This window comes from Sinocyclocheilus anshuiensis, unplaced genomic scaffold (assembly GCF_001515605.1).
Source record: "Sinocyclocheilus anshuiensis isolate Anshui unplaced genomic scaffold, SAMN03320099.WGS_v1.1 scaffold299, whole genome shotgun sequence".
Classification (NCBI taxonomy): domain Eukaryota; kingdom Metazoa; phylum Chordata; class Actinopteri; order Cypriniformes; family Cyprinidae; genus Sinocyclocheilus; species Sinocyclocheilus anshuiensis.
The window spans coordinates 366,938-391,206 of record NW_015552565.1 but is presented as its reverse complement, the minus strand read 5'-3'; the positions used below and the strand labels follow the sequence as shown (position 1 = coordinate 391,206).

At 35.4% G+C, this 24,269-nt stretch overlaps 4 protein-coding genes across 4 annotated transcripts in view; 1 reads left to right on the top strand and 3 right to left on the bottom strand.

The window, feature by feature from the left end:
* LOC107664853 (N-acetylglucosamine-1-phosphotransferase subunits alpha/beta-like) overlaps nucleotides 1-9,001 on the bottom strand; it is a 22,545-nt gene extending 13,544 nt beyond the window's left edge. The window contains exons 1-12 of the mRNA XM_016455531.1: nucleotides 8,680-9,001; nucleotides 8,338-8,423; nucleotides 7,977-8,096; nucleotides 7,260-7,310; nucleotides 6,803-6,999; nucleotides 6,447-6,511; nucleotides 5,048-5,182; nucleotides 1,869-2,030; nucleotides 1,552-1,731; nucleotides 1,217-1,387; nucleotides 446-569; nucleotides 106-315 (exon numbers count right to left, since the gene is read on the bottom strand). Coding sequence (XP_016311017.1) covers nucleotides 106-315; nucleotides 446-569; nucleotides 1,217-1,387; nucleotides 1,552-1,731; nucleotides 1,869-2,030; nucleotides 5,048-5,182; nucleotides 6,447-6,511; nucleotides 6,803-6,999; nucleotides 7,260-7,310; nucleotides 7,977-8,096; nucleotides 8,338-8,423; nucleotides 8,680-8,811 — 1,633 coding nt within the window. The 5' untranslated portion in view covers nucleotides 8,812-9,001. The remainder of the gene's footprint in view (nucleotides 1-105; nucleotides 316-445; nucleotides 570-1,216; nucleotides 1,388-1,551; nucleotides 1,732-1,868; nucleotides 2,031-5,047; nucleotides 5,183-6,446; nucleotides 6,512-6,802; nucleotides 7,000-7,259; nucleotides 7,311-7,976; nucleotides 8,097-8,337; nucleotides 8,424-8,679) is intronic.
* A 1,082-nt stretch (nucleotides 9,002-10,083) lies between these two features.
* LOC107664855 (DNA damage-regulated autophagy modulator protein 1-like) lies at nucleotides 10,084-13,697 on the top strand. The gene is made up of 7 exons (XM_016455533.1): nucleotides 10,084-10,314; nucleotides 11,007-11,074; nucleotides 11,644-11,786; nucleotides 12,113-12,290; nucleotides 12,488-12,546; nucleotides 12,641-12,733; nucleotides 13,172-13,697. The coding sequence occupies exons 1-7, from the start codon at nucleotides 10,184-10,186 to the stop codon at nucleotides 13,214-13,216; spliced, it is 717 nt and encodes a 238-aa protein (XP_016311019.1). The 5' UTR covers nucleotides 10,084-10,183; the 3' UTR covers nucleotides 13,217-13,697.
* A 578-nt stretch (nucleotides 13,698-14,275) lies between these two features.
* Nucleotides 14,276-16,838, bottom strand: LOC107664856 (WASH complex subunit CCDC53-like). Its single transcript, XM_016455534.1, has 7 exons — nucleotides 16,641-16,838; nucleotides 16,444-16,542; nucleotides 16,285-16,350; nucleotides 15,817-15,939; nucleotides 15,575-15,691; nucleotides 15,008-15,072; nucleotides 14,276-14,892 (listed from the first exon to the last, which is right to left on the bottom strand). The coding sequence occupies exons 1-7, from the start codon at nucleotides 16,689-16,691 to the stop codon at nucleotides 14,799-14,801; spliced, it is 615 nt and encodes a 204-aa protein (XP_016311020.1). The 5' UTR covers nucleotides 16,692-16,838; the 3' UTR covers nucleotides 14,276-14,798.
* An 848-nt stretch (nucleotides 16,839-17,686) lies between these two features.
* On the bottom strand, nucleotides 17,687-24,110 carry LOC107664857 (CWF19-like protein 1). The gene is made up of 14 exons (XM_016455535.1): nucleotides 23,976-24,110; nucleotides 23,721-23,805; nucleotides 23,555-23,636; nucleotides 23,374-23,475; nucleotides 21,751-21,965; nucleotides 21,544-21,659; nucleotides 21,378-21,462; nucleotides 20,781-20,930; nucleotides 20,059-20,188; nucleotides 19,802-19,881; nucleotides 19,444-19,653; nucleotides 18,972-19,091; nucleotides 18,037-18,134; nucleotides 17,687-17,914 (listed from the first exon to the last, which is right to left on the bottom strand). Exons 1-14 carry the CDS (start codon nucleotides 24,008-24,010, stop codon nucleotides 17,770-17,772), a joined length of 1,653 nt encoding a protein of 550 aa, XP_016311021.1. The 5' UTR covers nucleotides 24,011-24,110; the 3' UTR covers nucleotides 17,687-17,769.
* Nucleotides 24,111-24,269: the final 159 nt, after the last annotated feature.

Genomic DNA, 24,269 nt, shown 5'->3' with positions numbered 1-24,269 from the left:
ATATATATATATATATATATATATATATATGGATGGGCCTATTGTGTTAAGAGAGTGGGGAGACTTTCAGGTCAAAATTGTTGAGAACAACTGGTCAAGACTCACCTTGTCCGCAGTCACCCACATCGAACCCACAAGCAATAACGTTGCACGCCTGGTCACAGAACTTATCTGCCAACCAAGAGTTAGCGCAGCCTTGGTTACAGAAGGACAAGCCTCCCAGTCCTCCGAGACCACCTCCGAACTGCCAAGGCTGCCCGCCTCCGATCACAGCACCGCCCGCTCCTCCGAAACGACTGCTGCCTGCAGTAGTACCTGCAAGGAAAAAAAATCAAGAAATTATGAAACAGAAATAAAGATGGGATCAGAAACATGCAATTGGTTCATGAAATTAAACATGAGGGTGAGTGAATAATGACAGAATTTTCATTTTGGGTCAAAGTACCTTGACAGTCTCCTCCATCCCAATCACATGCAGAGTTGTTGCAGGCCTTGTCGCAGTAGCCGTCTTTGATCCAGGACCCTGGGCAGCCCTCAGCACAGTTTGGTACAGGCCAGGTGAGATACACCTGTAAACAGAGAAAACATCTGAGGTGATTATCAAGGCCAAATGAGTTGTAATGGAAAATGGAAAGATTCCTTGTTTATTAATATAATATAATTCACTTAGATTCACTTTAGATTTTTAGTCTCTTTTGTTCACCAAGACTGCAAAACCAAAACTGGTCTCTACTTTAATAATATTTTAAAATTATTAACGTCCTTTATTCCTGTGATAGTAAAGCTGAATTTTCAGCAGCATTTCTCCAGTCTTTAGTATCACATGATACTTCAGAAATCATTCTAATATGCTGATTTTGTGCTCAAGAAACATTTCATATTTTTATCAATGTTGAAAACAGTTTTGTGAAAACCATGATACATTTTTTTCTTTTATGAAAACAGCATTTATTTGAAATAGAAATCTTTAACAATGTAAAATGTCTTAACTGCCACTTTTGATGAATTTAATGCATCTCTTTTGAATAACATTATTAATTTCTTTAAAAAGGTAGTACTGTATGTATTCAGTAGTGCATGTATTCATAGATCTTTTGTATGTATGCAGAATTTGCCTTATAAAATGTACATTTTAATTCAAATCTGCATTAACTGTTAGACATGCGGTTCAAATAAACGGTCTTTCTGACAGAGTCCGATAGGCAGTCTTTCTGACCTTTTGACCTTTAGAGTGGCTGTAGAAATCATCAGGCCACACGTCCTTGCCGAACATGACATCATCATTGAGGTAGATGAACTTTTGAGAGAGTCCTGGGATTCGGTGAATGTGGGTCTCTATGGCAGGAGAACTGAATGATGGCAGGTGAGAATGGTTCTGAAAAATGTCCTGAGAGACAAATACAAACAACAACATAAGCCTTTGTCAATCACTGTAAATCTTAAATAAAAGCACTCAGTATTAGTATTAGAATGCATTACAGAACACCCTTTTGGAGATCCTTTAGAAACGTAAGTAGTCTTTACTGGTCACCAAGGGTTTGCAGAGCTTACCTGGTGAGCAACCACTGAAACACGGGGGTTATCCAGGTTAAGCCAAGACGGTATCTGTCCATTGGTTATGATAAAAATGTGCCGCACCCATGGTGCGTGCTTTTCGATGGAACGTAGTGAATAACGCAGCTCTTCATTGTCTTCAAAGCGACTGGCAGAAACATCCTCATCCTGTTTAGACTGAAAAAAAGGAAGACTGTTTATTATGAATTAATTTTTTAATATTTTTTTTAGTTAAGTAACTTGATAAGTTGATCACTTATCAAGCACAAATTGGCTTAGTTTTTACCCGTGTGTGAAACTGCAGTGACGTGTACCTGTGAGATGGCGCTAAGGTCCCAGAACAGGTACGCCGGACTGACTGTGAGCTCTTTTCCTTCCAGCGTCAGGTTCTTCTTGGCCTGCTGGGTGAGTTCAGTAAAATCCTGCGCTGTGTTTAGGTGGAGAAGAGCAATACTGGCCTCCGAGTACAGCTGCAACTGAGATATATACATATACAAACAGTCACTCAGCAGCACAGACTACTTCCTATAAGATCACAATATGTAATATGATATATGATTTAGTTAATTAAAACTAGAGGAAAAAAAAAAAACTTTAAACCCTAAATACATACACTAGCGTTCAAACGTTTGGGGTAAGATTTTTTGGTTTGTTTGTTTTTGTAAAAATGTATTATTTTTATTAAGGATGTATTAAGTTGATCAAAAGTTACAGTAAAAAAAAAATATTAAAAAAATTACAGTTCTTTTGTACTTTCTATTAATCAAAGAATCCTGAAAAAAAATTTAATATCACAGTTTTCACTAAAATATTAAGCAGCACAACTGTTTTCAACATTGATAATAATAAGAAATGTTTATTGAGCAGCAAATCAGCATATTAGAATGATTTCTGAAGGATCATGTGCCACTAAAAACTGCTGAAGTAATGGTTGCTGAAAATTCAGCTTTGTCATGACAGGAAAAAAGTTTTCAAATATATTAAAATAGAAAACATTATTTAAAAATGTAATATTTTACAATATTGCTGTTTTTACACTATTCATAACTTTTTACACTATTCATAGCCTTTGTAAGCATCAAAAACAAAATCTTATCAACCCTAAAGTTAGAAGTAGAAGCAGATAAAAATGCAACATCAGGACTCCACCAGGGCTTCCCCACGACCTTATGACTTTGGGAAAATAGCTTTTATTCCCAGCACTGGAGGTGTGAGCAAAGCTTCTTTTTTTTTTAATGCCTGCTTATCAAAGCCCTACAATTTGTGCCCAGACTTTTCAAATCATTCCCATGGCACTGCTAAACCTACAGTAATAATACACATAGTAAATTGCACAGAACTACTTCTACTCTTTTGGATGATGTTACTCTCCCCATCATTTCTAACTTCCTCTATCAGAAGGTTCTAGACACACAGCAGCCATATGACCGCCAGCACGCAGCCAAACTCCAGTGATAACGAGTTTGCTTGCACGATCAGGTTTCCCTCAAAACAAGTTTCATCACTTGTCACAATGCTGTTTACAAGCACAGGGTCCTCATTGTTAGCGTTCCCATACCTCCAGTTAATGCCAAATGAAGACTGCAGAGAGTCAAAATAGTTTATCTATCAATAGCATTTACACAGAAAATGTGTTTCCAGGAACACCATCATCACTGCCATACACTTCAGAAGAAGCCCTTTTCATTCAGGCAGCGACACTGCTGTCATCACATTAATGAAAAACAACCTGCAGAACCCAAATAAATAAGGGGAAAATAGTAGAATTTTGTGTTTAAACTAAAGGTGCATATTTTATGTACAATTAAGACAACAGACTAAATCAATGTTATATAAGCTTACTTAGTTAATATTTTTTACAACAAACTATTCTGAACCCAAACCCTAAAACAAAAATGTTCGCATATTTATAACCAAGACATTATTTATGAATTGATTTTCCAATTGAGGACATCCCCAAAGGGACAATTTGCCAACTTTAGCTTATTTCTGGTGACAAATTTGTCCCCAACCTATAACCAAGTAGATTCCCCACACACACTTCACTGGCAGCATTTCTTGTGTAACAGTGTGTGCATTGGACAGAGGTCAAGGGAGAGCTTTCATCAACATTGCAAACAGGCTAACACACACTATAAATATTAGTCATCTCTCAACACTCAACTTCTCTCTCTCTTTCTTTTTTTATCTGTTCCTCAGCTTCATCCTTTGCTATATTACCTTATGTGACCCACATTTGGATCGTAGACACACAATACTAAAGGGAAAAAACCCTATAGAAGACTCCTCATCCCTCCTTCAGAAATTCAATAATGATCAGAACAAGACATGGAAGGAATGTTGTGGAGCTGTGGAGAGCAAGCATGAATGAAAGCAAGAATGAACAAGAAATAAGTAAAACTAAATAAGTCAAGCAAGAACACACACACACATACACACAGACAAAACAAGAAATAGCAAAAGGAACTAACAAAAGCTAGAACAAACTTTTGCAAGCAAGATTAAAAAAAAAAAAAATCAAAGAACAAACTAAAACAAGCAAAGCTGAACAAAAGCAAGAACAAATTTGTTGGAAGCAAGAATAAATGAAAGAAAGCATAGATGAACTCAAAAACAAACAAAATCAGAGAGGAACAAAAGAAACCAAGCAATCTTGAACAAAAGCAAGAACAAATGAAAGCAAACAAAAGTGACTGAAATCAAACAAAATCAAAAGTCAGACAAGAAACAACTAAATCAAGCAAAATCAAACAAAAGAAACATACAAAAGCAAGAACAACCATACGGAATCAAGAATAAATGAAAGTAACCAAGAATGAAAACAAGAACAAACAATACGCAAACAAAATCAAGTAAGAACAAAAACAAGCAAAGATAAACAAAAGCAATCAAGAAGGTAATAGTGTAAGAAAACAAAAACAAACAAAAGAAAAATAAACAGAAGAACAAACAAAAACAAAAGCAAGCAAGTACAAAGCAAAGAAATGAAACAAGCAAACAAATAAAGTATTGTAAGGTACACAGAGCTCTGTGGGGAAATAGTGGAGAGGTAGAGATAGAAGGTCATCTAAACCCTGTTGCCTTTTCCAAGCGCAGGCTGGCGCCGGGCCATTCCAGTTGTTGTACCGTTAACCCCCCCATCAGTCTACTCAAGTGTCACTGTAATACCCTGAGCTCTTATCACATGACCGCAGACAACAGGACGAAGCCCACACATTGGCCTAACCAATGAGATCAACACTGATCCACAACACACAAAACACTGATTATTATTTTATAGATCAATGGATGGGAAATGGTAATGTAGCTTGACACAAGCAATAGTTAAATATGACAAATATAGTAACTTCACTAGGGTTGTTGACGGATAAAGGCCTTAAAAAATTCTCTGCAAGACTCAAACTGGGAATACTCAGACAGCCATGTAATCTTGTGCGCCACCTTGTGGTCATGTGGCATTCTACTGATTGTCTTATTTGAGAGGTTTTTTTACCTGTTTGATTTTACTGGTCACCACAGCTGGTAGTTTGACCCTGAGCTGCTCAGTTTCCTTCAGTGATGCTGGGAACCCGCTCAAGTAGGCCAGAGTTTGCATGCGGACCAGCCCCGGAGCCTCTTTATCAGTCGTCTGTCACAGAAACAGATGTTTAGACTCCATGAGTTTCACAAAGATTTTGTTTTAAAACTATACCTTTGCGTTTCACACGGAGATGATCTATATTATAGTATAATTTTATTTAATGCCATGTCAGCATCTGGGGCTATTTTCACGGCAAAAACTCAATTACAATAATGCAAATATCACATAAATACAATAAAACCAAGCAAACAAACAAACACAGCAAGTGATATTGCACAAGATTTTTAAAATTAACTTGTGATAAAAATTCTAAAACATTTTCATGCAAAATCTTACTAAATAAGTCCTTAAGTGAACCAACTTCATAAAAGAGCTTTCTACTTGCATTAAACGGGGACAGTTCAAAAGAATATGTTTAATAGAAAGGGGGGTCTTGCAGAACCAGGGATGATGTAATCCATTATAATGAACTGTGAGTTTCAGATAAGGGGCACCTACAAAATAAACAGTGATGTGGGTTGCCAGGCTCGGGAATGCTAATAAAACATTCATCAAAAGGACATTGTAAAAAAAAAAAGTTCCTCTTGTTGGTTAAAGTATTTCCGTAGACATCATACAGCAGACATCACAACAAAAAACACAGTTCCCTTTTCTGTGAATGACTTTGATTTGTAAAGCAGCACAAGTTTTTTGGTTTTGTACTGCGTTTTACTCAAATTTGGGTGTGGGATATTCCTGCTCATGTTCCCACTTTTTAGAAGATGAGGTGACATACAATAAACAAAATGACAATCTATTGTTTTCACGTTTGTTTTGCAAGTATTTGATTATCAAAATCAGTGTAATTTTAGTATTATTTATATACTATTGTATTGTAGTATTTATTAATATTTTGAATTAGCTTTTATTTTGATATTTTCAGTCTTAATTTTAATATACGTTTCAGTCATTTTTAAAGTGATTTTGTCATTTTTATTTGTCTTATTTATTAGCTATTAGCTTTAATTAAATTACATTTTTATTTCAGTTTTAGTAATTTTGGTACTTAAACTTATTTAATTTCAGTTAGCTTCCAATGCAACATTTCTAATTTTTAGAAAAGTTTTTCTAAGTTCAAGTTTTAAGTTTTCATCTAATATTAACTATGTGCTGTACATCTCCCTTAGTGCCCCATGTTTCTGTGACGTCATATATCCACATCTTGGTGAAGCTGGAATTGAAAATGTCCAAGTGTCGTTCTGTTACATTTTTGTGAGCATGGAAAGCAGAATTAGTCAATAAGAAGTGTTAGTACAGCAGTTATTTTTCTCACCAGATAACCTCTGCTGATGGAGTGTGTCAAAGTATCCTTCAAAGCATCTGTATGGGCTTTTTCAGCTGCAACAGGACATAAAACTAATGTTAGACTAACACCAAATCAGTTTTGTCCATGTTAATGAACAAAAAATGTTGAAGTATATATAAGTTGTATAAAATGTTGAATGTATATAATTCTTAAGAGATTGCTTATAAAATAACATATTTATTAATTATACATTTATATTAAATAAATAATTATAATTATATTATATTCCCAATTTCCATTTAATGTGAGACAGTATATGAGTCTACTCTATACAGTATGTAGAATCATACTCTATAAAAGTGAGAAGTAGGTTATAATTGTACCTTCACTATGGGAGTGGAAGAGAAGAACAGACACACTTGTGGAGGGGTGGAGAGGTTTGGCCACCTGTAAGAGTTGTTTTGCAGTGGAGAATGCTGCTGAAAGTGTTGGCAGCTCCTTCAACGTTATGTTGGCAGGAAGGGATGGATCCAACACCAGCACTGGGCCCATGATGCAGTGGGACAGCAGACATTCTGGCCTATCACAGGGCATACAGACTGAATTAAAGCAATATAAAGCCATTCACTCTATTATTCTGTAGTGCAGCTGTTGCTTTTGACACAGGAAAGCGCTGGTGGCATTAAAAAAACAACTGTGGCTGTGACAAAGGCCCTGCTCGCTATGCAACAGGAAACGTATAAACCACACAATATTCAGTTTGCTTCATGTACTGCAGACACACGAATAGGATGAGAATTAAACCCTTTCGGCTAATTTCAACTTATTTAAAACACTCACCTTCCCTTAGGAGCTTCAGTTATTTCAGATGCATTTTTCCCAAGACGCTCCCTAAAAAAAAAAAGCAAATAAAACACTTTTAAACATCATTAAGCAAATGTTGTTCTTCTAGGGCTGGACAATAATTCAATATCAATATGTATCGCGATATAATTTTTTTCAATAACGGTGATATGATTTTTAAACACATTTCCGATATTTCGATATACATTACCAGTGTTTCCCATACATTGATTTATTTGTGGCGTTTGACTTCGTTGAATAAACATGAGCACTGCACGTTTCAAAATCATAACACGGCGCGGGTGTTTTATATGAATGTATCTCTGAAGGGAACCGACTGTCTTCAGAATAGTTTAGATGGCATTTTTATCTGATACATTCATGATATCTGATCGATATCGGAATTATATTGTATCGACTGAAATTAAGAAATATATCGTGATATCAATTTTGGCCATATCGTCCAGCCCTAGAATAAACTAAAAATAAAATGAAATTTATAATAAATTTATATAATAAAAATTATAAATAACATTAGTAGTAACAGTAAAAATCCTGTTTAAAAAAGAACAGAAAAGAAACATTATGATTTATTTTCCTTTATTAATTATTAATCCATTCATCAAGTGGTTAAATACAGACACATTTCTCCTCAATTCCTGGGATAAATAAATACTACACTAAAAGTCAGTGTGTGTTTTATGGGTGGGTTACCTCAGGGCCTTCTGTTCTTCTTCCAACTGCTGTCTCACAGCACGAAGATCCTTCAGCAGGCCTGTGTCTGTGCCATTTACCCAGGTGTAAACCACATCAATGGGCATTGGTAGGCAAAGCCTTATACATTATACGAAGCAAGGAAGGTAGAAACATACATATGAAAATGTGTATTTTGTTTTTAAATCACGCATTAAAAAAATAACAGTAATGACAAATTGATATATGAACTGAATTTGAGTCATTTTCTGATAATAAGCATGAAATAACTGTGCCTCTTAAAGAGTGATCAGTTAACACAGGGCTTTATTACTGTTCGTGAATGAAGCAATGATGCTGGTTTCATTGATCTGTTGCTCACCTGGTCTGAAAGGACTTTCCTGCAACATTATCTCTGTAGGAATCAAACAAAACATGGTACTGATCTCGACTCCACTCTACCACAACCTACAAACCAAACCAAACCAAACCAAACCAAACCAAACCAAACAAAACAAAACCGGCCAGTTAATACACAACACCAAACCCTTACTAAAAAAAGTTTGATTTGCAACCTCTTATGCAGCAGGTCAGTCAGATTGCACAATCAGCTTTGATCAGTAATCAGTGATTGACACAGAATGCAAAGATAAGAGGATACATGCATGGCCTAAACGCGAATCTCTTGAAGATAGAATACTTCTGTCCTAATTGGTGTACATACTTCTCCAAACTGAAAAGCAGACACTATCATGAGGACTAGTCCTCCGAAGCACAGGTACAGTCCATAGCGATGAGACAGACAGGTGTATGTCTGCCGCTGCAGCAGTTTCAGAACCGAATTAATTATCAACATGACTCTCCCCGGCCATCAACATCTCTTCCTCCATAAACAATTAATGAGGACACATGTTTCCTTCGGTGACATTAAAAATAGCTTCATTACACCAAAACATACAATCACATGATCGCATGCTCGACAATCAAACGCTGTAGTTCCTCATTGGTAGTGATCAGGTGATGAAACGACGCGCAATTCGTGTAGCTCTATGCACATGACAGACTCGCTGCCGCCCTCTATTGATTAGGAGGACGACCACTTTATAAATGAAAACAATACATTTAAATTACATTATGACTTAAATATTATATAACTTACATAAATTAAATGTATAATTTCATTTATGTCATTTAAAAACGTCTGCCATTTAAGTGAATATTTAGATATGTAAAATAGTTTTTGTGACTTAATAGAAATTGATAGAACTTTATAGAACCATGTATGTGCATGCAATATATAATGACTAAATAGAAATTTATCTCACCATCAAAGAGAATGCTTATTTAACATAGGCCTACCATTTAATATTTAATACAAACATCTTATTTAAAAACGATAAAGTCTCAAAAAGTTATTTTTTTTTTTAATTAAGAAATATTTACATTTATAAAACTGTTTAAAATTGTGTATGTTGTGCTGTGAACAGAAAGTATGTTGAAATCAGTATTCGATGCAGGGAGCGGGACAAACTAGATGTCCTTAAAGAAGATATAATAATATAATATAATATAATATAATATAATATAATAATGTGTATATTAAAGTGTAATATGTATTTTTTATTTAATATAAATATATATAATATATATACTGCAACAATGATGACACCTGCAATTTTTAATTGTATTGACATATTTTTTTAAAAATACTACTAATACTATTTTTTTAACGCTGAACATTTCTGTGTTCAGTAGCCATTTAAAGACATCTTGGTCCAAAATATTGTAATGCCTGCTGTCAAAATTAATCTGCAAATAGCTGACAAATAGCTGAAATACCATTCAAATAGCTGAAATATAATTCAAGACTTTGGTCATCATGACAAACTGGTTTAATGCATGCCAACAACGTAAAGTAGAAAGAGATTGATCTAAAATGTAATAATGTAGCGAAAGAAAGAAAGAAAGAAAGAAAGAAAGAAAGAAAGAACAGCTCAGTGTGTTCTTCACATGTGCTGGTGGTAAGAGTCTATCGGTAAAACAATGAGGAAGAGAAAGATTCCCAGTGAACACGTGACACTATAGATACAGTTATAACGTCGAGTTATTGTTCATAGTTCATACAGTATGTGTTCAGTGAAGTGTCCGTATCTTAATGTCTGATCTCTGCTGTCCACTTTGCTTTTGTCTCCGTGAATGGTGATGCTCCGACTCAGCCCTCAGGAGAGATGGTTTGGTTCATGGAAGGAATGTGCTTTTTGCCTACTTTTCTGGTAATCTGGTCATCGAGTACGTTCATAATATCTTACATCATCGCATTAGTTCGACGAGATGTTGACGTTATCCTTCCTTACATTAGGTATGTCACACGTCTTTTTATCTTGAGCTTGATTTTAGTTTGGCTACACATCTGAACTATACGAATTAACGATGGACTATACGAAAATAACATAAACCAGAAATAGCTTATAAAGTTATGATATTAATAACACAGCCATGTTTTAAGCGGGTATTTATATAAAGCTGCTAGTTTTAAGAATCTGGAAAAAAAATGTTTTTGCAGACAGCTCGTTTAGTTTCGTTTTCTACTTAAAAGTTGAATGTTGGCTCGAGTTCAAAATCAGTATTCATTGCAGGGAGTACTAGATTTCTAGTACTAGATTTCAGGACAAACTCGATTTCTTTAAAGAATGTAAATAATAAATACAATATAATGTGTGTAATATTAAGTATTATGTAATTATTTATTTAATATAAATATATACTGTAAAATATATACTTTAACAATGATAACACCCTGCAATTTTTTAATTAAGTTTAATATTTAAAAATATTTGTAAAAATTCTAATTAATCATATTTTTAAGTCAAAGTCATATTAATGTATTGTAATAGTGAGGTTGCACTTTTATTTAGTGTAATTCAGTAAACTGTAGAACTTGTGTGTGCTTTTTAAATATAAAATATTGCAAGTTTATGATTAAATGCTTCTGAATTGCTTCAGAAATATAAATGTTCTTATTTTATTATTTTTGTGAATGTCTCTGAAAAGTGATACAGGGGCCACTCCACCTGAGAGCTGTGTGTTTGGATTCATGTCGACAATCACTTCCTTTGCAGGTAAGACTAACAACCAACCATTTGATTTCAGTTTGATTTGATTTGATTTCCAGCTGATATTTCAGACATGTGCAAATCCCCCACCAGCAGCTTCAGGAAACTCCTTACAGTTATCTGTGTGTCACAAACTATGGGAAATTGCACAACGTTGGCTTGGTTTTGACATGTGAGAGGAAGACAGTGGGAATGTCTCGAGTATGCTTTTCTTTAGAAACAATGGAATCACACTCATTCTGGTCTCACTTCTCTTTCTGCTGAAAATTAAAACGTATTTTTTCCTCATCCGTGACACAGCTGGAGTTCAGTGTTTTACAAACAGCACCACAGTCTGTGTAGAACTGCACACAAAACCAGAAATGAAACTTAATGCCAAATCACAGGTTATCAGTGCAACAATCATCATGGCAACGCTACTGAATTGCGTTTTAACCTATATAAGTACTATTTTCAGTGCATTATCCTGCATAAAGTACTTGTATTCTGTTGTATTGCATGAGTGAATATTGTTTACAGTATTGCACAGCAATTTTAATCAATAAAATCAATGATACTCAGTATTTGTTTTCCAGCCTTTGCTACTATGTATGCTGAATATAAATTTGTGGAGAGAGTCCATGAGACAACCGGTGCCGTGTCCCCTCGTCTGAACAAGGCTTCTTTTGCTTTTGGCATCATCTCTTGTGTCGGCATGTGTTTGGTGGCTACATTTCAGGTATATCTTATTCAACCAAAATCTTTTTTGCTCACTTTTTTACTTCGTTTTCTCACCTTTATGTCATTCCAAATCGGTATGACTTTCTTTCTTTGGTGGAACACAAAAGAAGATATTTCAAAAAATGCCCTAGTGTGTTTTTGTCCATACAATGAAAGCAACTGGGATCCAAAACTGCTTTGGACCCCACTGACTGTCATTAAACAGACGAAAACAGCTGTTCAAAATATCAAAAGAACGAAAGTCATACAGGTTTGGAAGGAAATGAGGGGGAGTAAATGATAACGCTCTCTTTAATGGCGCTCATGTATGATGTTGTGTTGTAGGAGACGACGGTGATGGCTGTCCATGATGTGGGTGCTTTACTATTCTTCCTATTTGGGATTACATACGCTGTTATGCAAAGCGTGATATCGTACCGAGGTCATCCATATGGATGTTCCAAGTGCGTTTGCCATTTCCGTGCGTTCTTCGCTGGAGTGGCTGTTCTAGCTGTATTTCCCAGTATCCTTTCTAGGCAGTACCAATATGCGCTATTGGCTGACATTCTGAAAGTAGTTTTGCTAATGTAAATTTGCATCTGCTTACATGGCTGGTCTTCCGAATCCAGCGTTGTGATCACAGCATGCTGGTTTTCCATGTAAAGACATGTAATGTTTACATTTCAGATCAAACAAATAGTCTTTAACGCCTCCTTCCAGCAATTTTTTGTGCAATTCCTGTCGGAACAAGCAAACTTCACTGGGACACCAATGATAAGGTACAATTCATGTCACTAACCAGACATTCCAGTACTTAAATTGTAGCAAAATGTATTACTGAATGTTTAAAGTTGCTCGTCTTGTTTTCTGAAGGACTACACACTTCATATAGTGAGTGTTGCGTGTGAATGGATCACTACTTTCAGTTTTGTCTTCTTCTTTTTAACATACATCAGAGAGTTCCAGGTGGGTTCATTAGACTTACACTGTTATTCAAAAGTTTGGGGTCAGTAGTATTTAATTAAAAAGTAACTGTTTCAAATAAATACTGTTCTTTTGAACTTTCTATTCATTAAAAAAATGTCATAAAATCATGTTACAGTGAAGACTGCTAAGTAATGGCTGCTGAAAATTCAGCTTTGCCATCACAGAAATAAATTACATTTTATAATATATTCAAATAGAAAGCACTTATTTTAAATTGTAATAATATTTCACAATATTACCGTTTTTACTGTATCCCATAATCACAGCCTTGGTAAGCAAAAGAAACTTCTTTCACGAACATAAAAATCTTACCAACCCCCAAATTTTTCACATTATTTCAAATCATAATTATATTAATTCATATTCCTTTTAGTGCCTCCAAGATCGTATTAACTTTTCTTTTATTTCTTTTTACAGCAATTCACACTGAAACTGACTGTTAATTTAATAGAGTATTCATGACCATGACATCATGCCGTTACAGTATGTTTTGTTGCATTTTTAATTAATAGAAGTGTATTTTTATACAACTTACTACATTTTCATGTTGAAAGACCTGCTAAAGTACTGTGTAATCATTTGCAGTTATATTTTGTAGCTTGTATTTTGGTCTAGAAAAAGGGCATAAACATTTACTTGAAGTGTAATATACTCTAACCAGCTGATGCCAAACAATTTATAAAGCTGTTTGATAGTGATTCTCAATTTAAAAAGCGTTTATGATTAACCAAGACAAAATAGTTGAGCACATCCATATTCGCATGACTGTCAATCAATCTTCGCTTTGGTTATAGTTTGAAATTCTTGCTTTGTTTATGTTGGTTTACTCCATAATCATTCCAAAAATTCAGGTGAGCAACAGTTGTTTTAATCTTGCACTTTATGAAGTGGAATGTAAAAAAAAGTCAATTGTGTCTGACTTTGTAATTGTGAAATAAAAACACATGATGATGATGTTGATGTGCATGACTAAAGAGAAGTAATTGCTTTAATGTTTGTAATGATAGGAAGGAATAGCAGAGTACATTACCATCCAGAGGTTGGGTATATTATAAATTATTATATATATTTAATTCATAAGGAACATTTGTAATGTTACCAAAGATTTCTGTTACAAATAAAGGCTGTTCTTTTAAACATTTTATTCACACACACAAAAGCAGCACAATTGTATTCAACACAGATTTCTGAAGGATCATGCGAGACTGAAGACTGGAGTATTGGCTGCTGTAAATTCAGCTTTGCATCACAGGAATAAACAATATTTTAAAATGCATTCAAATAGAAAACTCTTATTTAAAATTGTAATAATATTTCACAATATTGCTGTTTTACTGAATTTTGTATCAAATTTTATCAAATAAATGCAGCCTTGGTGATCATAAGAGACTTTGTTCAAAAAATAAAAAATAAATTCTTACAAATGGTAGTGTTTAGTGTTTTAGATTTAGAAAAGACAATATAAGCAAATCTGTACTGACTGCAACACAATCAGTATTATTAGAAACTCAAAAAATCTAACAAATAGGGCTTTATGTAATTTCTGTTATTAATATTACTGTGATTCAAAGATTTTGATGTGATTTTGCAACTAAAGATGAATTTACAAAAATTAAAAAAAGCTACACTTTTAAAAATTAATTTATGAACAGGTTTGCAAGCCTGCTTGTGTCTATTTCATAAAAACACTCACTGGCATCTTTTTATTGTTATTAGATGTACATATTAGGCATCTAACATGTACATGTCAAGCAAGAGATGAGATATTTATGACAATTCACATGAGAGTAGTACTTAGACTTAAATGGACCAATTATCATCACAATCATTAGCGATCTCACCGAGTGAGAAATTGCCCTCAGAAGCCAACACTATAGATGTCAAGTATGCAGTCTCCGAGATGTAACACAGCCTTGGTGCCATCACTAAGTGTCTGTCCTCTATAAGGACATTCAAGTGCATTTACCCTGCTTTGAGATGAGTAAGGCTCATGATGGCCTACACAGGCTAGTCCTACAGAAAGCTCATTGGCTGTGAGAGCCAGTCAGTCGCTGAAAGATGATTCGCTGCCTGAGCTGTCATCATCTTGCTCTTCCAATCCTTTTTTGCCACTATCTGGAACAGGTGCATCAGGGGTACTAAAGGGAAGTTCAATGAATCCATTAGCTACAATATAAACACTTCATTGTAACACAAAGTGACTATACACATGCATAAATAGTGCATAATATTTTTACTGTCGTTAACACTTACTCGAGCAAAGCGGGGTTCAAACCCTCCATTACCATCTTATTTTTAATGGCCATGACTGGAACACCCTGTGCGAAAGAGCAAAATATAGGCATATGCATATACTTTCCACGTTATCACAGTCATAACTACGCGATATGTGAGTTTATTAATGATTCCTTTCATTTTTAAGGAACAATTCACCCAAAAATGAAAATTTGCTGAAAATGTACTCACCTTCAGGCCATCCAAGCTCTAGATGAGTTTGTTTCTTCATCGGAAGAAAGATTAGTTTCTTCATTGGAAAGAGATTCTGAGAAATGTAGCATTACATCACTTGTTCATCAATGGATCCTCTGCAGTGAATGGGTGCCGTCAGAATGAGAGTCCAAACAGCTGATAAAAACATCACAGTAATCCACCGGTCCATCTTGTGAAGCGAAAAAGTGATGTCATGCTCAATTTCTCCTGATCTCTCTCTCTCCAATGAAGAAACAAGCTCATCTACATCTTAGATGGCCTGAGGGTGAGTAACTTGTGAGCATATTTTCATTTTTGGGTGAACTATCCCTTTAAGAGAAATACACATACCACTTGCACCATTTTCAGGTATCTGGCATATCGTGGGTCCTTGGCTACAGTTATCACATTTTCTGCTGGGGCCTCTGCCTTTTGCTCCTGAGGGGCCACTTGTGCTTTCTGAGATGCCTGAATGGATGAGGAATGTATATTAATACGAAAAACTTACTGGAATAACTTCCTGTTGGTTTTAAATATCTCAAAAGCAGTGGGATAAATGGATTATGACAATAACATCTCAGATTAACTTTTACCTCAACAGGAGGACCTGAAGAGGGGCCTGTGGCATCACTGCCACCCGCTGCAGGGCCGTTTGTCTCTGTAGACCGTCTCACTCCATCCACTGTCACTTCTTCCAAACCAGGGATAGAGGCTAACTGCAAATTTATACACCGTATTTTAATGAAATCAATCAGAATACGCCTAAAATAGTGGTTTCTTTAAAGTTGCTTTATTAATTTTTCCTACTCTTTTCTATTATGCTACTGCAAGTGCTGTATTTATTTATTTCAATCTCATTTGTACTATTTACTTTAAAATAATTTTTACGATAATTTTAATTTTTTGTTTGTTTTAATCTATTTTCAACATTATCTTCTCTTATATATTTTGTTTAAATTATAATAATTTTGTTGTTGTTTATTTTATTTTTTACACTTTTTCTCCAAACATTTCCACTGATCCACTAGCACTCCAGTTTGAAAGCCCCTGCCTTGAGTTACCTTTGCTTCCAAAATGCTCAGTGTGGTCTCAATCTGCTGGATTCGTAGTGATACTGTTGCTAGTTTCTGCAAAAACAAATTTCATCAGGTCATTGACACTTTCAGGAAATGTGTAAGTTGAGGTAAAGAGAGGAATGATGTGTTGGCAGGTGAACTTACCTCCTCACATACTGTGGAAAACCGGTTCAGGAACCTGACGGTGTGGACGATGAACTGATTCAGGAAAGCTACGATTCTTCGCTGTTGAATGGCTGGAACCTTAAAAAAATAAAGTATAATGATCACTATTACAGATCACTATTATGTATGACAGACGATCATGTGAGCAGCAGTTGATGCTCCAATGTTAAACTTACCTTTGTAAGATTTACTCCTGATCCCACAATGGGTAATCCGTCCTCATCCATGTCAACAACTCTTTTGCGTTTTAACTGGAAAAGAGACACAGATTTCTACGCTTTAAATGTGCCTCAGGATCTTGCAACGAATGCATTGTGAAAATAAATCCTCACGTGACTTCAGTGCGACCTGCAGCATTTCCGCGTTACATAACAAAAGTCCTCAACCCCTGAAACTAGAGTAATTTGCGAATACATTTTGTATATTTTAAGTACAAATAATTGCATTTCATTTATTAGTATTTAAACTGTGTTTACATTGTAGTTTGTGATGTGAATTAATAAAAAAAAACAATAAAAGTCTTCACTTCCACGTTATCATAATAAAGGTCTGCTCACGTAACAACGAAAAATCGATTTAATCTGCGAGGAAATATTGAAAGTTTCATTTAGAAGTCGTTTTTGTGATATTTATAAATAATTCGTAGTAGCTGGATTACATACAAGTCCTACTATTTATAATTATCTACTAAACATCTAAAACGATGTAACTTTTAGCCGTTACAAGACACTACCTTAGTTTTAACTTTAATTTTTTAGCAAGTAATGACACGCACACGGGTTATTTCAGCTTTCTTTTAAAGAGTAAATTATATTTATTGTATCATTATATTAAAATGGATATTCAACAATCCATAATTACTAGTTAATTTCCATAACTATTTTGTTTCATAAGTGTCTTCTTTTGTAGGCTATTAGATTATATGGTTGTTTGTGTACTCAAGCACAAGTACAAACATCAGTAAAATCTCAAAAGAACATCAACACCAGCAGAGGACATGCACCAAGCTGTTACTACAAAAGAGAAACAGATTTTAAAAATCTGAAAAAAATGACTTTAATTATGAATCATAACAAAGTTCCACATATAACAGATGAGATAAATTACCAAAAAAAGTAATATTTCGAAAGACCACTGTGACAACAGCCATTTCCTCACTGTTTGCAAGTGAAAGGAAGAGGAAAGTGTATATGGTGCAAAATTTAAAACAAAAAGAAAAGCCTTAAAAAGATAAAATAAGCAGTTGACACACTGACTGAGTTCATTATCATGAAGGGATTAAGTCAGATGCATCTGAAATGTTGCTCAGTCTTCATGTGCGAAGTCGAAGGGCTCAAAGTCAGAGCGCATTTGTTTGGCCTGATCCTCTTCCTCTTCTTTTGTACATTTACACTCCCTCCAGTCAGCACGCATAGGGATGTTCAACAATGCCTCACTCGCCAACACTTCCCTGAGGCCAAACACATACATACAGAGTGTACAGGTGGATATGCAAAGAAAGTATTTACTCGGGTCATACTCATTCAAATATTTATAACTCATGTTGATGAACACTGTCTGTTGAACAATTACCTGCCAAACTGCAAAGGGAAATTTTTCTTGATGCGATAAAACAGCTTCTCGCCTGTATCCAGCTCCACATAAAAGTAGGGTGTTCCTGGAGGAGCAATCTGTAATGGGAGATATTACAGTTAGTCACAGTGCATCTTTACACAAAACAGATCCAGGTCCCTTGCTCTCTCATTAACTGCATAGATAGTTACATAGTTCAGTAGTATATTAGAGAGTGAAAATGAGTGTATTCAGACACAGCACCCAACAAGAGTGCACAAACCCAAATAATTAATTTTTTTATTCTATTTTAGACTATATACAGATGTGATTTTAAGGTGCCTTGTAAATTTTGCACTTGTTTTTACAGTTTAGACTACAAGAACAACAAACTAAACAGAGAGGGCTCAGATATGCCAATAACAGTACATACAATAAAAGAGAAAAAAATTTATTATTACATTATAAGTACTAAATTATATTAACAGTATATATAAAAAACAACAAAAAATACATTACACACAATGTATACAATGTAATAAATTATGATATTAATATTGTCATTTATAATAAGTTAACATTATATAATGTAAACTTATAAAATAATAATAAAACAAATTATTTACAGTGTGTATAGAATGCATAGAATAACAACAATTATGACAGTATAATATAACAATAAATATTTATAGACTGTAATAAAATAACGTCATTATATTAACAGTATACCTTAAATAAAATGTATATAATTAAATTACCAGTATATACAGGTATAATAAAAAATACAATTTATGTAATACACTAAAGTAGTAATAAATTATCATATTAAAAGCTTATTTATAATAAATAAACATACATGAGCACAAAGCTGCAAGTCCCAGAAAAAAAAAAAATTATGTACTCGGCCACAGCTGACACATTTGTTCAGTTTGAGATCCGACACCGATGGAATGTACCTGCTTGAGGTCTGTATGAGCTGGAATCTCCATCAATTCCATCTGCTGCTCTTCAGCTTGTGTCATAAACGCCTCCTTGATGTCTTCTGTACTGCACTTCTCCATGGGCACCGGCACTACCTGAGGACGACAAAAGTAGTTTCCGTTAAACCTGTTATGCATTGTTCCTCATAAGGAGGTCTTTGGGAAATCACCTATTTGGTCATCACTGGGAACACGTCCCTCAGAAATGGTTATCCGTCAGCGCAGACAGACTGTCTATCCACTCAGACTTAAACTGATTAAATTATGTTGAAGTCTGTTATTGGTGGAGGGCTGGGCATCTCTCACACTCTCCACGCTGCTATGAGTTTACCAGACTCTCTTTTTCATATATGTGGTGCTGCTCAGACTGACCTGGGATCTGTACAGGTCAGTCCAGTCAGGCAGACACCACAATCTCAATATGAATGACACAATATTTTGTATGGACCTGTAGTTGAAGGTGCTGGCTACGGTAGTTCCTCTCAAACATGATGCACCGCTGGGCTCTGCTTTTACAGAACTTCTTGACGGCACTCTTGTATTTCTCCATCTCTTCAACCACCTCCGATGCCAAATCCACCACTGACTGGTAATGTCCGATGGGCAGCAGGAGAACATGGTCGGGAGTGAGACCACCCTTAGCGAGAGCCATGTAACACTGGAAACAGAATAGTTACATTAATGCATAATGGAAAAACAACAGATGATGTATCAATGTGAACAATAATTTATTGGGTGATATATTCTTATGTTCAAAGCATTCTAAAGTGACACTGGGCTGCAGAATACATATTTTGTGGACTCACATGTGTTCCAATGCTTATGACCAAGTGCTTCTCGACTTCTGGACTTGCAAGGCAGAACCAACAGGGTCCGGTGGGCTGTGCTGTAATGAGAGATGAAAACAAGGTCTGTGTCAAAAGCAGCATGTAAAATTAAATTCAAATCCTCCCCAAAATCAGACTTGAAATCATTTATATTTCTACGTAAGGTAATAAAATAGTCCAGTTTGATCCATTAGACCAGCGGATGGAGCGGAAAGATTGCAGGTGAATGGACTCACGGGGTCTTCGGGGCTGTTTGGGGTAATTAGGTCTGTCTCCATCTGTTTGTCTCTTCCTGCCGTGGTGATGTTGCTGGTGCTGTGGTTTCTTTTGGCCCAGATCAAAAAAGAACTGGGATACTGGTTCCTCCTAAAGAAAAAGGAGATGTTCAAATGATCTTTTCATTGAAATAAGGTACACTACTGTTCTAAAATCTGGGGTCAATAAGATCCTTCTTTTTTTTTTTTATTAAAAAGAAACTGATACTTTCATTCAGCAAGGATGCACTGAATTATTCAAAAGTGACAGTAAGGACAATCATAATGTTACAAAAGATTTAAATTCAAATACACACAGTTCTTTTGAACTTTCTATTCATCAAAAAATCCTGAAAAAAAAAATGTGTCATGCGTTTCCACAAAAATTGATAATAAAAAATGTTTTTTGAGCAGCAAACCAGCATATTAGAATGATTTCTGAAAGATCATGTGACACTGAAGAAATAGCTGCTGAAAATTCAACTATGGCATCACAGGAATAAATTACATTTTAAAATATAATCTAGTAGAAAACAGTTCTTTTAAATTCTATTAATTTTTAACAAAATTGCTCTATTTTTTTATCAAATAAATACAGACTTGGTGAACAAGATTTCTTTCAAAAACATTTTTTAAAAACTCACCCACCCCAAACTACACCTGCATACTAACTCTATTAGTAAGTAAAAACTGCACACACAAACCTCCGCGCCTGTCATAGAGGGTGGCGGTTTTTCTTTCTTCCCATCTTTCATAGGTTTCCTGTAGGGATTTTCTGTGACATCCTGAGGCTGCTTGACTAACTCTGCGGGGTCCATGTTTTTCATCGGGACAATGTTGAATGCATACAAATACTACAAGAGAAGATCAACTGTACAATTAAAATTCAGTCTCTATTTGCCACAGGTCTATTAAGCATTATGCAGGGATGCAAAAATGAAACACTAAAAACTAAAATCAATGCTACAAGTGAATTCATAATATTAAAATATGCAGTATGAAATACAGATGTTAATTTTGAGATTTCCTAAAAATTATACTTGGTGTTAATGAAGTATTGCTTTTAAATATTAACTTTAATCAATGCTGTTATTGTTAACTAAAACTTTTAAAAATTGTTTCTGTTATTTGAAATAGACCTGAAATAAAATATAGCAACTAAGAGAAAATAACTTCTAAAATTAAAAAGACATTTAATACAACCAAAACTAATAAAAATGACAGAAGCACAAAATTACAACACAATAACAAAATTAGTAAAACTTTAGCAAAAAAAAAAAAACCAACAACAAAAAAAACACCTTCTTCTTGGCAGGATTGTTGACTGTTGCCAGGGCGATGAATCTACTGACATGCTGAGCATTCTCTTGAAGGACCACGTGATTCCTGCAAATTTATACAGATTTTTTAAAGACAAATAAATATCTTCTGATAAACAAAGCATATCCTGATGCTGTAATACCACACCTGTAAGGCAGCCTCTCGTAATGGACCGCTTCCAGTCCCGCAAAATGGTAGCGGGGCTTCAGCTTGTCAGTGAGATCTGCGATGGACGAAACCCCACAAAACTTTGTATCAGTTTCCTACAAAAGGGCAAGAAAGTAAACGACCCCTGAGCACACATTCAGGAAATAATTGCAAAACTGAATTAAAGGAGCATAACAAAGCACTGACGGGACTGTTTCCATACTGCCATACGCCTCGAGGCCACTGTGAGGTCAGGAGAATGTCCACTCCTCGAAATTTGGAGTTAGACAGCAGTGGGGCCGCCAGGGCAATGATGTCTTTAGAGGTGAAGCAGTGTGAGGGAGCAGGTTCCTGCTGAGCTTCTCTGCCACTGACATAGGCGATCTGAAGCCCCGATGCCCCTGTGAAAATGCCTCTTCGACCTGTACAAAAAAGCATACTTGTTTAACTCAAATTGACGGATTAATTTTTACGCATTACACTATCCTGCCCCATATTTGCTGAAAGAAATCCAATCCTTGCTTCTTACTAATTTAGGGATGCTGACTGGAAAAACAGTGCCTGTTTTGCTCTAGCAAGTCAAAAGTTCTCGCAAAATATGATATGCATTTCGACAACCATGTCAGTGAGATCTGCGATGGACGAAACCCCACAAAACTTTGTATCAGTTTCCTACAAAAGGGCAAGAAAGTAAACGACCCCTGAGCACACATTCAGGAAATAATTGCAAAACTGAATTAAAGGAGCATAACAAAGCACTGACGGGACTGTTTCCATACTGCCATACGCCTCGAGGCCACTGCGAGGTCAGGAGAATGTCCACTCCTCGAAATTTGGAGTTAGACAGAAGTGGGGCCACCAGGGCAGTGATGTCTTTAGAGGTGAAGCAGTGTGAAAGAGCAGGTTCATGTTGAGCTTCTCTGCCACTGACATAGGCGATCTGAAGCCCCGATGCCCCTGTGAAAATGCCTCTTCGACCTGTACAAAAAAGCATACTCGTTTAACTCAAATTGACGGATTAATTTTTAAGCATTACACTATCCTGCACCATATTTGCTGAAATAAATCCAATCCTTGCTTCTTACTAATTTAGGGATGCTGACTGGAAAAACAGTGCCTGTTTTGCTCTAGCATGTCAAAAGTTCTCGCAAAATATGATATGCATTTCGACAACCACTTGTAAGGTGAAGCAGTCTTGCATTATCCCTTAATCACCAGAACCACCTCCACAAAGATTTTCAAATTTATGAATGATTCTCAAGACATGTTTTTATGCCTAATCCTGATTTCAAAATTAGAATTATGGCCAATGAGAGAAGAATATGCAAATATTACCCAGATGTTTTTGCTACATCTGTGAGTGTTTTACTACACCCAAACAGCGAGAGAAAATTACAGATTTTCTGAAAAAAAGCTTGTGATTTATAAAAATATGTTGTATGTAAAGTTGAATGCACTCAGTGGAGTATTTGAACATTTTTTTCACTAATTTTTTAAATAATACATTTTGAACATAACTTTTGACTGCTTTTGTTATTTTGATACGCACATTAAAGCTTGCAAAACTGATTTTTTTTTAAATTCAGCATTATCATATTGGGTAATATTAAATCTGCAGAAGATGCAGGGCTGTGTTATGGATCCATCCAAGAAAAATAAAACAATTTGAAAAAATATATAAAATAACAACAATAATAATAATGAAAAAAGCAACTCTGAGCCTCACAATACACCTACAGTGGTAAAGCACACTTTTATACACTATAGGTTAACACAAAATTGCAAAGACATAGGTCTTCTAAAGCTGTGAGGTTATAGATCAAATCTTACCCAGATATGTGATGCTTTCTGCCAACTCGCAGCCATCAGAGTTTGGGAAATACTTCACAGTCTCTTGGCTGGCTGCGCCGAGAATATATGTGTGAATGGGTGCTGGGGGTTTGAGAGATCACCGATTAATTCAGTACAGTGATTTGTGTGCTAACCAAACAAACCTAAAAGGAAACCTTACCCTTTTTAGCACCAGATTTGTATGCTTCCCATTCTGCCTCAGCCTCAGAAGTTCCAAAAAATTCACCAACACACAGCAGCAACTGAAAAACAACATTATCAAGTTAAACCCACAACTCTCTCTTAAGCATATCGCTTTAAAATAAGAGATCCACGTGCAGACTCACATCAAATTGCCCGCTCTTTTTCTGAATGGCGTTCACCCGGTTGAACAAAGCATTTATTCTTCCTTCAACGTCACCACATGCGAGTCTGAGAGGGAATGAAACAAAATCAGCGTGGACACAAAAAACACGTGAGTCTATTTTACGCACACTTCTGTCTTTACTGTTCATTATGACTGTGTAAATCAGTGATTAACATAGGTAACGAGCCAACCAACGTTCACATATGCCCCTTTTCAACCCAAAAGCAAAACTTACACTCGTAAAGGCTTGTCTTCCATACCGATTAACATACAAGTGTTCTTAAAAAAATCTTAAAATTGTCTCGTGTCTGGTGATAAATTGTGTGCGTCGACAAAATAAACCCTGTCAGAACAGAGATTAAATGATTCTGGCCGCCTATTTATGAAATGTACATAAACTTTATGTTTTTGGTGTTATAAATTACTAAATACATTAGAGCAAATACCATATATAAAGCATAGAATTTATAAACGCGATAATATATATTACACAAACCTAAAATCACATCAAGTTTCTCTCCGGAGGAAA